Below are 16,478 nucleotides of genomic sequence, written 5' to 3'. Positions count from 1 at the left end.
AGGATATAACAAAAGACTCACAGGATGGAAAGCAGGAGCGTAGGAATGATATTAAAAACATATGTTTTATGTGATATTTGAAAGAAATCATATCAACTTTTAAGAAGCATCAGCATTTTTATGATATAACTTATAATTCTAATAATTAGAAATAAATGTAGACACCATGTATAAATGTACATTTTAATATTAAACAAAATAAGTTCAAACATTGGTCCAGTCAGCCAGAACCAATAGATCAAAGCTTAAAAAATATTCCTTAATGTCCATGTCAAAAATGATCTTACCTGAACAATTACAGAAGCTTGTGTCACCTCTCTGTCTTTGTTGTTAACTTTGCCACTTTTCTTCTTTTGCTAAAATTCATATGCCACAAACATCACCATTATCATAAATATAAATCCAATATATTAGCCAAACAAAAAACATGGAAAAGTCAAAGAACAATATCATTGTTTAGTTTAGATTTTGGCTAGTGGTTGTACATGAAACATTAGTGGTTATTTAGTGTTTCAGTAAAATAAGACAAACAATAAAGAGGTCTGAAATTTAAAACTCGCTAAAGTTACCAAAATGTAAAATATGACATTTTTCATTGAAGCTAATGCATAGCACCTGAGGACATGGCAATATCTGCTCAAAACAAAGAAATTCACCTGTATGTTCATTTAACTTTAATAAAAGAAAACTAATATGGTTTCCATTTAAAAAAAAAAAAAATGTGTTTAATATTTTATACAATATATTATGTATGATGGGAATGTGAAAATGTTCAGCATAGTAGGAATTATCCCATTGTCCTCACAATATAAGTGCATTTTTGCTATGAATATTAAATACACATATTTTCATTAAAGTTTTATTTATATACAGGTCTTTCATGTCATAGCTGTTACTGTAATGTGTATATTTGCATGACTGGAACGCTGTATTACATCATGTAGCATCATGTCTTTAATACGCAATTGCTGTTAATTTGACATATTTAACAAGAGACAGAGATGAAACAATCAAATGTGTTTATTAGAATGATAAAATCTCCATGTTGATTGACGTTTGAAAATAAGTGTGTATTCCAGTACTGAATAGTGTGTGTTCATGTACATGTTTGAAACAAGTGTGTATACATCTATACATGTGTGGTTATTTAAAAACCAACCAACAAACAAAACAATTTTCACTGTATACCGTCCATTGTCTTCTATACACAGGGATATTACATCATCGCCCGTGCTGCAGTGGAACTATTTGAGCTATGTACATTGCAGCTGAGTCCAGTTCCATCAAGTAGACCTGTTAACAACTCAACATAACACTGACTCGGTCATACACACAGCCCTTCGTGACGAAGGCAAATCTGTGTCACCATAGACATCCTCTTAGAAAAAGCTGTCCATTCAGTCCATTTATCAAGAGATCAGAATTACTTCGTCCTTAGCAAAGTCTGTGAAAACCGATGTGATCATTTGTTGCATTTTTTTTTAAAAATAAAACAGGATTGATACATTGTGAAAAGGTAAAACAAATGATATTGATTGAGTTCACACCAAAAAATGAAATGGATGTTAGGACCAGAAAGTTTGTGCCTGACAGTCTCAATCACCATTACTTAAAGTTCATTGAACTTTTTCCATTTATCTCTTTTTGTGTTCCATGGAAGAAAGAGTCAAACAGGTTTGGAACAAAATTAGGATGAGTAAATGATAGAATTAAAATTTTTGGGTGAACTGTCCCTTTAATCTGGCCTTCATTACTGTACAATATTGTGCTTGTTGCAATGTTTTCAGAGATATAGACCTCTCAGTTATTATCACAAGTGCTTAAGGGTAAAGACTATTTGAATACATTCACAGTACATTCAGCACTTTCCATTGATAATAATAGACCAGAATTAACACAAAGACACCGTGTGAAAACCAATGCCACTCAGTGTCTCTTAAAGGCATAAGAACACCAGTAATCATCTAAAGAAAAAAATATGTTGAGTTACAAAGTCATGGACATTTAAAGCCATTTTACACCAAGTGGCACAAAGGGACTTCCTGCTAAACAGGAAGTTCACTTTAGGCACTGCATTTTCAAGGTAATCTGTGGACACTTTGTCATTCAGTTTTTAAATGAAGGCAATTTGTGTGGCATTTTTTTTTAGGCCTGAAAAAAAAAAAATAGGAATTATTTTTGCTAAATAGCCTATATACATGTCTACATAATAAGGTTATGGGTATCAAGAAATTAGCAAAAAGTTATAATTTTGAATATTTTGTAGTAAATATTTTGGTATTTTTTGCTGCCTTCAAGCCATGTCGGAAATAATTTAATGGTGTGACAATGGCGTAATTTCCAGTGAGGAAACTCACCGAGCCCCGAAAGAAAGAACTGTGCCAAAAGAAAATGAGTTAATGCCATCATCAAGTTTTCCTTGTGAATACTGAAAGCAAAATTTAGCGTACTGTTGATATAGAATAGCAATAAAACTTGCCAGAAAATACTGCTTATTTAGCTGGTTTATGAGGCACGACAAAACAACATTTTGCATCATTCTTTGTGGCAACACAAGCATTTTAAAATACATAAAGGATCAATTACAAATCTAATGCACATCCTTTGCACTTTTGTTGTAGTAGTGCAAGAAGTCTTCCTTTCCGTGTCATGAAGTAAATAAGAGAGAAAGGAATGTGCATTGTTTTATTCTGACCAAAATCACTTTAAAGCACATCACATTATAATTACGACTAAATAACCCTTAAGCAGGAACTTGAAGGCAGCATTTGTGACTGCAAACTTAAACATTTCTAATGAAAAATAAAGTTATTTGGCAAACACACGGTAAATTAATATAGATATGGCTGAGTTTTGTGACTGAACAAACTTGCTTTGCTGCAATGATATGTTATCAGCCTGATACAGATGTCTTTCTTCACATATGGATTTCACATTAGCATATAGCAACATTTGTTACTTCCCGAATTTGATTACTTGCTTGAGTTCCCTTGACCTACAGGTAAGCGACTATATCCTTGCATTTCCTGTCTATTGGCATCTATTTCCTATGTTCTGGATCCTATTTCCTGCCTGGTGTATCATCACTGCTTTGGAGAGAAGACATAAATACATATACACATTCATTTAAACACATAAATGCACACATACACAGGTGGCTCTTTCAGGCATGACTCTCCTTTCAGCTGGATTTATGAGCTAATCAATGTTCAACCATCCTTTGCACATAACTGCATGTGCGTGTGTTTTCTGAGTTCAACCACAATAGCTTGTGCATGGTCTGTAAGACAGAGGGCTATACTTAAGTCACGCATGTAGCATTTGATGCACGTCTAAGCACGTGCTTTTAATAAGAGACATCTTGCAGGTGCATGAGAACTATTATTAAGTGCGTTCTTGTGTACTAAACTGTGTTTGTGTTGTAATCTATCAGATAATAAGACATCTGCTTTCAATATCTCACAGACTGATTAGCAATTTAATAACAAAGCTAGCATATGTGGAGGCTAGCTTGTCATGTGTATGGGTGAAACAGAGTGAGGGAAATAGATAAAAAGAGAAAGATAGTAAATAAGAGGCTATTTTCCAAACCCAGTGAGCTACCTCGTTATCTACTGTCTATATAGACAGCATGCTAACTAAAACAGAAACTCGGAGGCAACAACATTGTTACCAGTCATTAATGAGCTACACAAATTACACTCCTAATTTTAAAACATAAAATAGCCTTTTCTACCTTTTGTAGTGAATTCCAATAGTTTGGCGTTAGCATGTTGCTAAGCTAACAATTTGATACTTTAAGCACAAAAAAAGAAAGAAAACTAGGTAAAAAAAATTTTTTTTTATGTGATGGAATAGTTTTCCATCGATACCTTTTAGAACTGAATTCACCTAAATGTTATATTTAATATTGGACGTAAATTTTCGATTAAATAATTTCAATGTATTCTAAGATTAGCTATGATACAAGCTACAGGCTATGCCATTGAATTTTGCCCACAACGAAGTATCTTCGAGGAGAGACTTATTCTTCATAATTTTGCTGCCTATTGGTTTCAATCATCTTTTGTGTTTGGAACATGCCCACGGTGTCTCAAAGATGCTGTAGTAGCTGGGTAGCTAACTAGGGTTTGGAACAGAACCAATGAATGTTTTGGTGAAAAATGCTATCATGCCACCCATGTCAGATAACAATATAATGATCTTAGGACACAAACTGATTTGCCCTAGGTACATGACTGGGAAACACTACAGATTTCATGATCACTGTGAACAACAGACATCCAGATGGATGCAGTTTCAGGCCCTATTTCTAGTACCGATATTGATTATATAGAACTTTCCTAAAAGCATACAGAAAAGGGGAAAGGTATACACAGTAGTTTCAAGAAGGGTTCAAATGAAACACAAATAATGGGTTCCATGACTAAACCAAAACAAAAGTTGCAGAAGTGTATTATCGTGTATAATGACTGGTCACTTCACAGACACACAAACACCCAAAGGCGTAACACATTGGTTTTCCATCAACTGGCCTTCAAGTCACAAGACTCTGGTGAATCTCTTGAATTTGTAGTCCTTTAGTTTGCCTTAGTTCTCTCATCTTGATCTCTCTTCTCTAGTTTTCTCTTCTTGTTTGCTCTCTCTTTCAGTCCAGAATCAGACTGACATTACTGTCTTCAAATGGCAAATAATTGCTCAGAAGTGTTCAAATGTCTTCAAGACAGTTTCTCTCTCTTTCTTTCCATCTCCCATTGTGTCTTTCAGGAAAACAGCAGGTGTAATAACCTTCATTCCATGTTCCATGTCCTGTCATATTGCGTACAAATACTTTACAAAAAAAAAGACATTGATTCCAGCTTGTTCATAAGTTCAGTCTCCATACAAAGCTACACAGAAAACAAAACTTTATGTGGTTGAGGTCATGAAACATATCTGACCAATGTTTTCTCAACTTTTCCCTCTCTTTATCTCTATCTCTCATCATTCGTTGTAAAGTCTGGATTTAGTGCTGAGGTAATATTGAGATTAAGTTCGTTGCTCACTCAACAGAGAAAAAATACAGACAACACAAACACAAAGTCACAATCACAAAAGCTTTCCAAACATACCACAAAAAGGGGTTTTCTACTCTCACATTTTGGTAAAAAGCAATGCATAAAAAAATGTTGTAGTATTTAATCTTGTAGAGAAATGTCAAGGTGTCGGTTTGTGCATTGAAACCAAGCCCAAACTCCATCCTGAGATCCTATGACCCAACTTAGCTGGAACCAAACACAACTGGATCCAAATTGGACCAGAACAACCACTGGCAACAACTCAGTAATGGTTCCAAAATGTGGTTGAGACATGTTCCGCTCATGGTTAGAGTGAACCATTGTCCCAATTCCGACACCAATTCTCAAACTAAATTCTGTAATCAAATATACAAATCTGCTGAAAGTGGAAACCTGCTAAAATTATTCTACCTTTAAGCAGATTTTGGAATAGATAGAGTTTTCAAGACAGCTGGCTGCAGTTCTTTCCACCATCGGATAAAGATGCCATAATGTTTGGTCGGCCACACACATTGTCAGACACTCAGCAAGAGAGGCAGCCACTGGGAAAAGTACATCCTATGTATTTTTCTATATATGTGATTGATAAAGAAAGAGAGAGAGAGAGAGTTGCAGTTGAAATGGCTGCTTGTCGCTTAATCAACGAGGTCCATTTGGTCTGTCCTCATGCAGTGTGTGACAGCAGTTCCAGATGAATGAGATCAGCATAAAACAGAACAACAGGCAGGTAAAGAAAGAAAAAATGTAAGACAAAGAGAGAGAGAGAGAGAGAGAGAGAGAGAGAGACAGAGAGCTGCTGTGGTTGGCCAGGACATGCCGACACCGCAGTCGATATGAGGATTCAGCCTCTAGCATTTCTACATGTTCCCGCTCCTCACATCCATCTTTCTCTTCGTTCACTGGCCAGTGGGTGTCCGATCACTCCCTCCTTTGCCAAGCAGGTGGCTGAAGTCGGCCAGGTCGATCAGCCCCCGGGACCCATGGAGCACGGTGCGTGTTAGTCCCGTAGGATGCTGCGATGCTGGGGTGTAGTGGTGGCCCGTTGGGGGTAAGCCGTGACTGCTGATGATGTATCCTTTATGGGTCCAACGAAGAGGCTCTCCACTGTATTCAGTCTGGGTGCTGGGAGCCGACACCACCCTACGTCGGTCAGGAGAATCCTGGGGAGTCATGGGGTAGTTGTATTCGCCTGCTGACTTGCGAAGCAGGGTGCCTGGTCGTATACCCTGATCACGGTACTTGGAGAGGGACACGTAACGTTGGCGGTCAATTCCAGTTTCAATGGCCTCCTCGTGGCGTCGCCCAGTGCCTTGTAAGAGTTTAGAGCTGAGAAACAAGGTGGAGGAAGGAGGTGGGCACTGTGTACCCACCGAGCTCAAGAAGGTCTGACTTTGGTCCCAGCTGGAACCGGAGTCAGACAGGCGTAACCCACGTTTCTGCTGCAGGGGTGTTTGCTCAGGTGTGGGCAGTAGACCAGGATCCAGGTCGCCTGCTTTTACCCAACCATTGGGCATGACGAAGAGCGTCTCACCCTGCGAGCGTGGGTGGTCTGCGCCGCTATGTCGTGATACGCTCATGACGGAGCCACTTCTGCTTTGTCCCATGATGCAACGCTCCTTCTCACTCTTCCGCTGCCCACTGGAGGTGGGGGTGTTGCTTTGCGAACGGTGGCGGTGTTTCTGGCCCATGATCCAGCAAACAGCCAGACCAGAAAGAGCAGCCCCAGTGGAGAACGCTGAAACTGCAGCGACCACCAACAGGTTCAAAGTAACAAGACTTTCAGGTTCATCCATGAAACTTTCATGTAAAAGGCCTGCAGAGAGAAGAATAGAAATCAAAACAAGAAAGAAGAGGGAGAGAGCAAAATATGTTACAATTCCAGAGTAGCAAATCTCGATTACATACTACAACAAACACATAACTCAACAAGTGGGGAACTCACAAATGTATTGCGCTCGCTGATAGCGTCGTTTATTTGGACATGTTGTACCTGATTGTGTCAGAAAAATAGTACTGACAGTTGTCAAATCTGGAGGATTTTATTTTATAATTCATTTTCATAGAAAGGATGCATGTTTACCCAGAAAATAATGATCATGGTATGATTTAAATGCGCATGATTATAATGCAAATAGAGCTTGGTTAAGTTGGACTGTGGGTTGTATGTGAACATCCACACTAATACATTTTTGTCTGAAAATCTGTTTTCAGTTTCCTAATGCTATCGTTTTCTTAAATATGCCAGTAATTGAAAATGTTTTGGAAACAATTTTTCGGTTTTCGGAGAACGCCGTTCTAGTGTGGATGAGAGGCATAGAAGTAGAAAAATGTATGCACTTTCAAACTAAACTTATTAGTGTGGACAAAAGCGCTACTAAAAGAAAAACTGCAACATCTACAACCATTGACTCTATTAACTTCATTCGACCAACAAATCAAAAGTTCACACTTGAAGGGCTTACAAAAGCATCAAGGCAGCCCCTTTGTAAATTATGAAGCATTTTGAAATGCATCTATTGAGTTTCTGTACATTTCAGCCACAACAATTGATCACAAAGCAGATTGTTGACTACAGCCACTCCTAATTCAGTCCATGATATATAGCATGTTTCAGCAGATACAAACAAGGCTGCTCTTTAAAGGAGATATGACCTTAGAAACCTGAAATCAAATGTGCTCTCAGCAATTTCGGCCACTTTGCCAACTTCTGAAAAACTTCTCAAGACACCTATTTCAGTAATCTTTGTCATGTAGTAGGGAAAATATATGGATGGTAATTAAAAAGTACCTTGAAAGTCCTGCCCCATGAACTATATGCAAATAATACACACTAAATACTGTCCTTATGTGACCATAAGCAAATTATGTTATTCCAGTTTTCCTGAAACACTTAAGACTAAGTAGATGTTCAAAATAATATAAGTAGACAAGTATAAAGATATCAACAACATTTTCAAAGAATGTAACAATTCCTAGAGCTAATGTCTAAATTACTCATCTTCATTGTGAAACCATGCCTTGGGTTTCTTTTTCCACTGTGATGCTGCGAAATAATGATGAGGGGCCGGATTCACGAAAATTTCTTACAAATAATTTTCTTCTTAACTACCATTTTCTTCTTAATTTGTAACTTACAAATATTTTTTATTCCCGAATAAACTTAAGAAAGTTCTTATCTTTTTTCTTAAGATTGTTCTTAAGAAGCACTCAAATTCTCAATTTTGTTTCATAAATATCGTCGTAAATAACATCTTAAAGTTAGGATAACCTCACAGTTGTCTTAAATCCTAAAAGGTAAGATGTTTAATGAATTTACTGGGTTTTTCATGTTGAGTCTGAAGTTGCAGTGGGCTGTTTACATAGAAATTGTATTTTTAGACAAAAAAAAACAATTTTTGAGTGTAGTTGCGTTTCATTTTCAGCTTGTAAACCAAATTCAAACAATAAATGTTGTTTTGAAGCATCTTAATGTGGTGACCAATAATGCTAATGGATGTGCTGCATATAGCACTCTCTCGCCGCGATCTTTAGAGTTCATAGAAACATAATAATTCTAACATTAGAAAGCTTCTTTTTTACCCCCCACCCACATCCCTATCGGAGTTGGGCACACCGGAGACAGCCTCCGCCACCTTTTCCCATTTACCAGCCTTGTACTTTCCGATGTGATATTATTCTCAAGCTTCCCAAGGAGAACGTTTTCCTTGCAGTAATTTCCTCAGCTCTTGTCTACTGAAGTTTGTTTCTTTCCCTCCATGTCAAATGAAAATGTATCAAATGATTAGAATCAAGTAAATTCTCCTTTGATGGTTAATGACATTAAACTAACACATCTCGTACACTTTACATTAAAAAAAAACATCCCGCCCGATGGGGAGGTAACAATTTGGCTCATCTGCCGCAGATGGAAGAGGCAAGGTGGTATGTCCTGATACGAAGGGGAGGAGCTCTACAAACACAGAGATTTGGGCAGAGAAATCTCTGCCCAAGGGAGACGCGGGTCTGCCGACAGGGAGAGCGTACCATGTAAAATACATCACAGGGGTTACCGGAGTAGTCGGCACCTGAGGAGCATCTACCACAGTACAGGACATATTAGTACCCATAGTAGGTCTGGCTGCGAACTTGTCCACCGAATTTGCGAGCCACAGGGCTAAGGAGAAAGGCAAGAAGCGCACGTCTTCGCCTCATGGAGGTGAAAGGCGCTGTACGCAAGCGTTATACCCGGCCAGCTGTCCTGTAACCTTACCTGTTCGTACCTGAAAATGCACGAGATGAAACCCAGAGACCAAAAAGACTCAAAGGTATTGTGTATTGCCCAGCCCGTTGCCCTGCAGATGTCTGCTAGAGAGGTGCCCACGAGGGTGCCAGACTCCTCATAGAGTGTGCACGTATTTCCAAAGGGGCAGGCACAGCCTGGCCTGGTATGCTGTTCATGATCCAGTGAGCAAGCCTCTGTTTGGAGACAGCGTTCCCTTTACGCTGTCTGCCAAAGCAGAGAAAGAGCTGCTCAGAGCATCTATAGCTCTGGGTGCGATCCAAATAGGTGCGCAACGCATGCACCAGACACAGCAACAATAAGGCTCCTCTGGGGCAGATTCACTTGCAGGCTCACAACCAGACCCCTAAAGGTCATGGGAACCTTGGGCACATAGCCCAGTCGGGGTCTCAGGATCATGTGAGAATCTACCGGGCTGAACTCCAGGCAAGTGTCGCTGAGAGAAAACGCTTGCAGGTACCCAACCCTCTTCATGCAGGTGAGTGCCATCAGGAGGGACATCTTTAAGGAGAGGGATTTCAGCTTGACTGACTCTAGCGGCTCAAGGGGGGCTCTACGAAGGCCCAGGAGGACCATGGAGACATCCCATGAGAGAAAGAGGTGTGGCCTAGGAGGATTCATCCTGCAGACACCTCTGAGGAACCTAATGATCAGGTCGTGCTTCCTCAAGGACTTACCGTCCACCGCATTGTGGTGCGCTGCTATAGCTGCCATATGCACTTTCAAGGTGGAGGGGGACAGCTGACCCTCCATCCTCTCCTGCAGGAGGGAAAGCACTGACCGACTCCCTTGGGAAGAAAACACATATTTGCAAACAAATGCCACATCAGGGCAAATAGCTGCCTCGTAGAGTGGTAGGCCACTTAATTCTTCCAAGGGCCATCCAGGGGCTAGACATGGAGATTCCAGAGGTCTGAGCGTGGGTGCCAGATGGTGCAACATCCCTGAGAGAGGAGGTCCTTCCTCAGGGGAATTTGCCAGGAAGGTGCTATCGTGAGGAGCGTGAGGTCTGAGAACCAAGTCTGGGTGGACCAGTATGGGGGCCACAAGGGTGACTTGCTCCTTGTCCTCCCTGACCTTGCACAGGGTCTGTACAAGTAAGCCCACTGGGGGGAACACGTATTTGCCAGCGTGTATTTCAATACGAAATAACAGAGCGGGTAGTGGGAGGATTCCCGGGAAGCAACAGGTCCACATATGCTTTGCCGAATTGACTCCAAATCAGCTGGACCACCTAGGGGTGGTTTACGGAATCTTGAGTCGTGCCGGGGCAAGATGTGTTGTATCGCGTCAGTCTGCTTCTTTGCCGCAAGAACTGCTGGGCAAAGTCTTTGACAGTGTCGCCGAATAGGCCGATCAAGTCCCTCATGTCAACCAGATCCAGCCATAGGTGGCACTCCTGGATCACCAAGGTGGACATCGTGCTGTGCTGTGACCTTCATGGCCCTGAGGGCGAGGTTGGTCGCCGAGAGCAGTTCCTGCATCACAGGAAAGGACTATCCATGTGCAGCTCTTTCAGTGCCTTGGCCTGGTGTATTTGCAGGAGGGCCGTGGCATGCAGAGAGGTGGCGGCTAGTGAGAGCAGACGAACTGGGAAGTCGGGTTCGGGCAGAAAAAGGTGTCCTCCACGACCTTGTTAGTTCATCGTGCACATCCGGGAAAAAATGACAGGGGGGGCTGTGAGTGGCACCCCGAACCCAGGAACCAATCATCTAGCCATGAGGGCTCAGGGGACGGTGGAGGGTTCCAGTACAACCCGACACTCGCGGTGTCCCGAGCAAGCATGGCGGTCAGTTCTGCATTGGCCTCAGACTGGGTGGGCAGACCCGAAGGTGGCAGCCCAGTCGAGTCCTCGGCATGCAACATCGCCAGCACGCTCTCCGATGCAGTGATCAAGGACACATCCTGCTCACGGGCTCTGAAAGACATTAAGCTGTCCATGAGGCAAGCTGGTCTCATCTCGGAGCTCGACTGGGGCAAACGAGCATGTTGGGGAATGCGAGGTCCACAGGGGTTTACCCGGCGATACCGCACACATTTAAATTCCTAAGTCACCTCCAGCAGCAGCCGAGTTGGCCCCGCAGAAGAAGGAAAGCTGCGACCGCAATGTTACCATGGTCATGTTTTCGCAATGAGAACATAAACCATCCACAAACACTGCCTCAATGTGATCACTGCCCAGACACGTGAAGCAACGCCCGTGGCCGTCTGAGAGATAATGACTGCATCCAGGAACTACACAAAGAAGGAAAGGCATCTTTAAAAAGATGTGTCTTTAATAGAAAAAAATATACTCTTCTGTCAGAAATATATACTCTCTTAGCACTGTCGAAGCACCCAGGGGCGTCCTCTGTACTGATCTTTGCAGAAGGAGAGAAAGCGCCTTATATCCAACAGCATATCCAATGCCACATTCCAGCTTCTTTTATCAACTCCTTTTCTCAAACATTTGAGGTGTTTGGGGCTCCCAAGGGCGATGCCTAGTGTCACTACATCGACACAATGTCGAATGAGTGACAGAAGGGGAACTTTCTTAATTTTTTTCTTAAGAAAATTTTTGTGAACATGGCCCCAGAATGCACAAACAAATGTCAGTTGCAGATGCCGTGAGAGGTAAACATTGGAGTGAGTGAGATATGGAGGACGATCACATTCTCCAGTTTGTAGGGCTGCTTTTTACTCTGCTAAAGTACAGGAGAGACCTGAGCCTATGTCACAAAAAGGAAAACAAAGAGAAGAAAAAGATTTACTATCTTATGCTGAGGAGCTGTATATGCCACCGGACATGAACACACAGAAAGGTAAAAGTTCCCAGACTAGCAAAAAAGGAGATTTATTGAGTAATATATTTATATATTTTATGAGCTTTAATGAGCTAGCAAGCATAATCTACCTCCCTGATGAAAAATATACCTTATATAAACTTTACCCACATATTAGAGAATTTGGCCAGCTATCTAGAAAAAAAACTGTGTTACCTTGGCGTTAGTAAACTGACAATCATTAGTCGGCATGTACTAAAGCCATTCCAATCCTTCCTCTGTTATCTTTTCTCTCTCTCTCTCTCTCTGCTTTTTCGACGCTGACTATTTCTTTTCTAGTAGCGTTTATGTGTGGGCTGTTAGCCATCTCAGAAATGAGAAGCTGTCAGAGTCTCTTTGCCTCACTATCCAAACTGGAATATGTCTTGACAGTGAGAGGAACTTTAGCTCGTTGTTTGGTGAATCTCTCTTTCGATTTTTTAAGAATACTGTTTGCAGTCCTTACAATTAGGACTGTGACAGTGCCATGCTACAAGGATGCTATCAGATGGCAACACCATGGTACTTTGATAAATACCATAGTACTGTTTGATTACCACATTCTTACACCATGGTATTTTTTATATTCATTTAGCCTTTTTTATGTGTTGGACAGCTAAATAGACATCTACATCTAAAAGGACACAAATTCATAGAAATACACACGCACAAACAAACAAACATTAAAGCCCCCTTTTTAGATCTCTCTCACTTTAGCTTTTCTGCTATTAAAATTGTCAGCTGGGAATCTCAACTCTCATTTTGCTCTCTCATTCAAACAGCAGGAGTCCAACAGACACTATAGTCAATTTAACCCATTTTCTTAATATTTTGTTTCCTTTGCACTTTCAAGTACAATGCCTCAAGATTGCTGTTAATGTGTGTTTGTCCTCCAGGTTCACCTCTGAAATCCACACAAACCCCTGGTGCGATTTTAAACACACTCTGAACAACCTCAGATCCCTTCTATATTGGCGTTCAGGGATATATACACTCTTCTCGGTCTATTTAAAATATACTAGAAATTCATGTATGCAAGGAATGAAGTGAACAAGGAGAGGAGATGAGAGAGACTGTTTGATGTACACTACCAGTAAAAGGTTTGGACACAAACCTCCTTAATTATTACTATTTTCCAAATTTAAAAATATTAATAAAGTCATCAAAACTATGAAATATGTTGTGGGGAAAAAACAATTTTAATTACAATTTTACTTTTGTAAAAAATGTATATGTACCATTGGCACAATTTATATTTGTCTACAAAATAAACATACGCTTTTAAATTAAACTAGTATAGAAACAATAGCCTTTAAATTAAAATGTTTTTTTTTTAAGATTTTGAGAAACAAATGAAGTTTGACTCATTGTGCTCTATTTTCGTAAGTGCGTAAAGCGCAGCGCTATGTGCTAAGACGGTATGCAACATCTTATCCAATTTTTGTGTCAGCACAAAAGTGGATATGGGTAGGAGTGTTTGTGCTATCTGTGGGTGTATGTGCAGAAACTGGGATGTATTGTATGTAAATGAAGCGGAGCAAAGGGCATTTCACTATTTTCCAGAGAAATAGGTAATTGCGCTAAGACTAGGGTGACCAAACGTCCTGTTTTACCAGGATATGTCCTGTATTCACGTCCTGTCCTGGCCGTCTTTTTTGTGTCTTTGATAGATAGTATTTTGTAATAACAATTTTCTATCCATACAGAGGCATAACCTACTTTAAATGTATTGAAATTAACAAAGCATCTTTGAGTAAAATCATTTGAGTATCTCATTGCCGGGCCGAGTGTCCTGGTTTTTGGTAATCAAAATATGGTCACCCTAGCTAAGACGCTTCAAAAGTAGGTCTTATCTCAGCACAAACAACAATTCCTTTGCAAAACTTGAATTGTATTATGACTGGTTCACAATCAATCCACTTGATATTAACCACAAAAAAAAGAAACACATATACATATTCCTAAGCATGGTGAAATGAAGCACACGGACAGGCGCACTGAGGTGCACATCGCTGAAAACACATCAAAGCAGTCAAAGAAGTCCATCTAGTCTTGTGTATGTTTACATACACCAACAAACAAAAATAGCGCAGATGTGCAAAATATCTTGTCCAGGATGAGTTTGTGCTCAAAACAACAAGAGGCAGCAGCTGAATGACAGAAAATGGCGTCTCCTCTTCAGAGTTTTAATTTGACAATGCATTTTTTAAAAGCAGCGCGAAATACAAGTCAATGATCAGGGATGTCTGTCTAGTACATGTTTATATACAAAAATAATTAAAAACCATCCAGATGGGTCCCTTTTGGTGTTCAAGAATATTTAGCCACTCTATGCTTTCTGTCCTTCTCTCTCTCTCGAACTGAGCACCAGTGGGCGGGGCCAAGGGTGCGATGACGCATGTTTTGGGATGTGTAAAATACAAATGAGCAATGTCTCATGATGTCATGAAAGCACACATTTCAAAGCAATATGTTTCAGCAGGGTGGTAACTATAAATGCACTTTTTAGACTGGGGAGGAAGTTTTGAGTTGTGAAATTGACAGTATGTTTTTATAATACAGTTACCTCTTACATGTCTAAACATCAAGGATATGTTTTTTTTCTCCATTTCATGACCCCTGTAAGAAAGCTTTTCCCATATAGCATGATGTCTAATGCTGACACTTTCCATCAAAAATTTTTTTCTTCTTTTTCTTCTTTTTGAGTGGCATAAATCTTGCCCTTTCTTTTCATTTTCTCTCATTCTGCCTTCATCATCATTTCAATGTGTCTAGATTTTGTTCAGAAGGATCTCTTCAATTATCTTTCATTCACCTCTTGATGTTGTGATTTCTCGCTGGGGTTCATTATGATCTCTGTGTTAATTTTGCTCCTCCTCAACATTGTCTGTAAATACATCCATCAGCCTCCAGCTTTGAACATCGAATGTTAGTTAGCATCGAAAGTAATTTTGATGATTAGGTGTTGGCTCTCTCTCTCTCTCTCTCTCTCTCTCTCTCTCTATATCTTACTGCCTCTTCATTTGTTTCACCAGTACAGGCTTGGAACAACATGAGGGTGAATATATGATGACATAATTTTTATTTTTGTAAGAACTATCATTTAAATCTGTCATATTGTGACATCCTCACTGAAATGTGACACATAACACACACACACACACACACACACACACACACACACACACACACACACACACACACACACACACACACACACACTTACTTGAGAAATAGTAAATACACAAGATATTAAATGTTTTTATAGAAAAAATACTTTATAGTGAGATTTATGCTAAAACTATTAGCCAATAAACTTAATTTGAGGGAAAAAGATTAGTAACATGAACAAACAATGAACAATACTTTCACAGCATTTATTAATATTGGTAAATGTTAATTTCAACTATGTATACCAACACATTTTAATCAAAAGTTGTATATGTTAACTTTAGTTAATGCACTGTGAAAAAACATGAACTAACAATGTACAACTAATTAACTAATTAAATTATTAAAAAATATATATATTGTCCATTGATAGTTTATGATATCTAATACATTCAATAATGTTAACGAGTGGAGCCATATTGTAAAGTGTTATCGGGAAAACAAAATAATTGTTCTTACCCAACTGGCAAAGAGTTTTTCTTGTCTTTTACAAGCCTGAAATGTGTCCACTGGCAAAAATCGTATAGTGTGTACTCTGCTTTACTTGGCCAGTGACATTCTGAGTCATTCTGCCCTATATGACTATATGAATCTGTAAGTCTGCCGAGATTTATGGAGTGGTGGTGGCGTAGTGGGCTAAAGCGCATAACTGTTAATCAGAAGGTCGCTGGTTTGATCCCCACAGCCACCACCATTGTGTCCTTGAGCAAGGCACTTAACTCCAGGTTGCTCCGGGGGGATTGTCCCTGTAATAAGTGCACTGTAAGTCACTTTGTATAAAAGCGTCTGCCAAATGCATAAATGTAAATGTAAATGTAAACTAGATTTCCTCTGCTCTATAAACCTTGTTCATCTGCACCAGCTTATTATGTTCAAGTGCTCAAGTGTCGGGACTGCTGTTCCAAGTTCTGCTGGACTAAATCAGACCTTTGGAACATATTTAAGCTGTTCTTTCTGGACCTTGAAAACAGCAGAATGTGTTTCATTTGCTGCCAGAAGGCCAGCTTTGTGTTTCCGGCTTTGCAAATGCCCTTTAGAGCAGAATGCGAATCTAAGCTTTATGCTTCATTGAATGTAAAAAAATTAAAAAATCAACAACAACACAGTTTTCAAGTTCATTCTGCATCTTCTGTTTACAATTCGTTCCACCTTTTTGAAAGTGTCAAAACT

At 39.9% G+C, this 16,478-nt stretch overlaps 1 protein-coding gene across 1 annotated transcript in view; it reads right to left on the bottom strand.

Moving 5' to 3' along the window:
* Positions 1-1,044: 1,044 nt before the first annotated feature.
* LOC127648795 (semaphorin-6B-like) overlaps positions 1,045-16,478 on the bottom strand; it is a 188,204-nt gene continuing 172,770 nt past the window's right edge. The window contains exon 17 of the mRNA XM_052133558.1: positions 1,045-6,870. Coding sequence (XP_051989518.1) covers positions 5,954-6,870 — 917 coding nt within the window. The 3' untranslated portion in view covers positions 1,045-5,953. The remainder of the gene's footprint in view (positions 6,871-16,478) is intronic.

Source organism: Xyrauchen texanus, chromosome 9 (genome assembly GCF_025860055.1).
Source record: "Xyrauchen texanus isolate HMW12.3.18 chromosome 9, RBS_HiC_50CHRs, whole genome shotgun sequence".
Lineage (NCBI taxonomy): Eukaryota > Metazoa > Chordata > Actinopteri > Cypriniformes > Catostomidae > Xyrauchen > Xyrauchen texanus.
The sequence above is the reverse complement of the archived record's forward strand: the minus strand, read 5'-3'. Positions and strand labels throughout refer to the sequence as shown.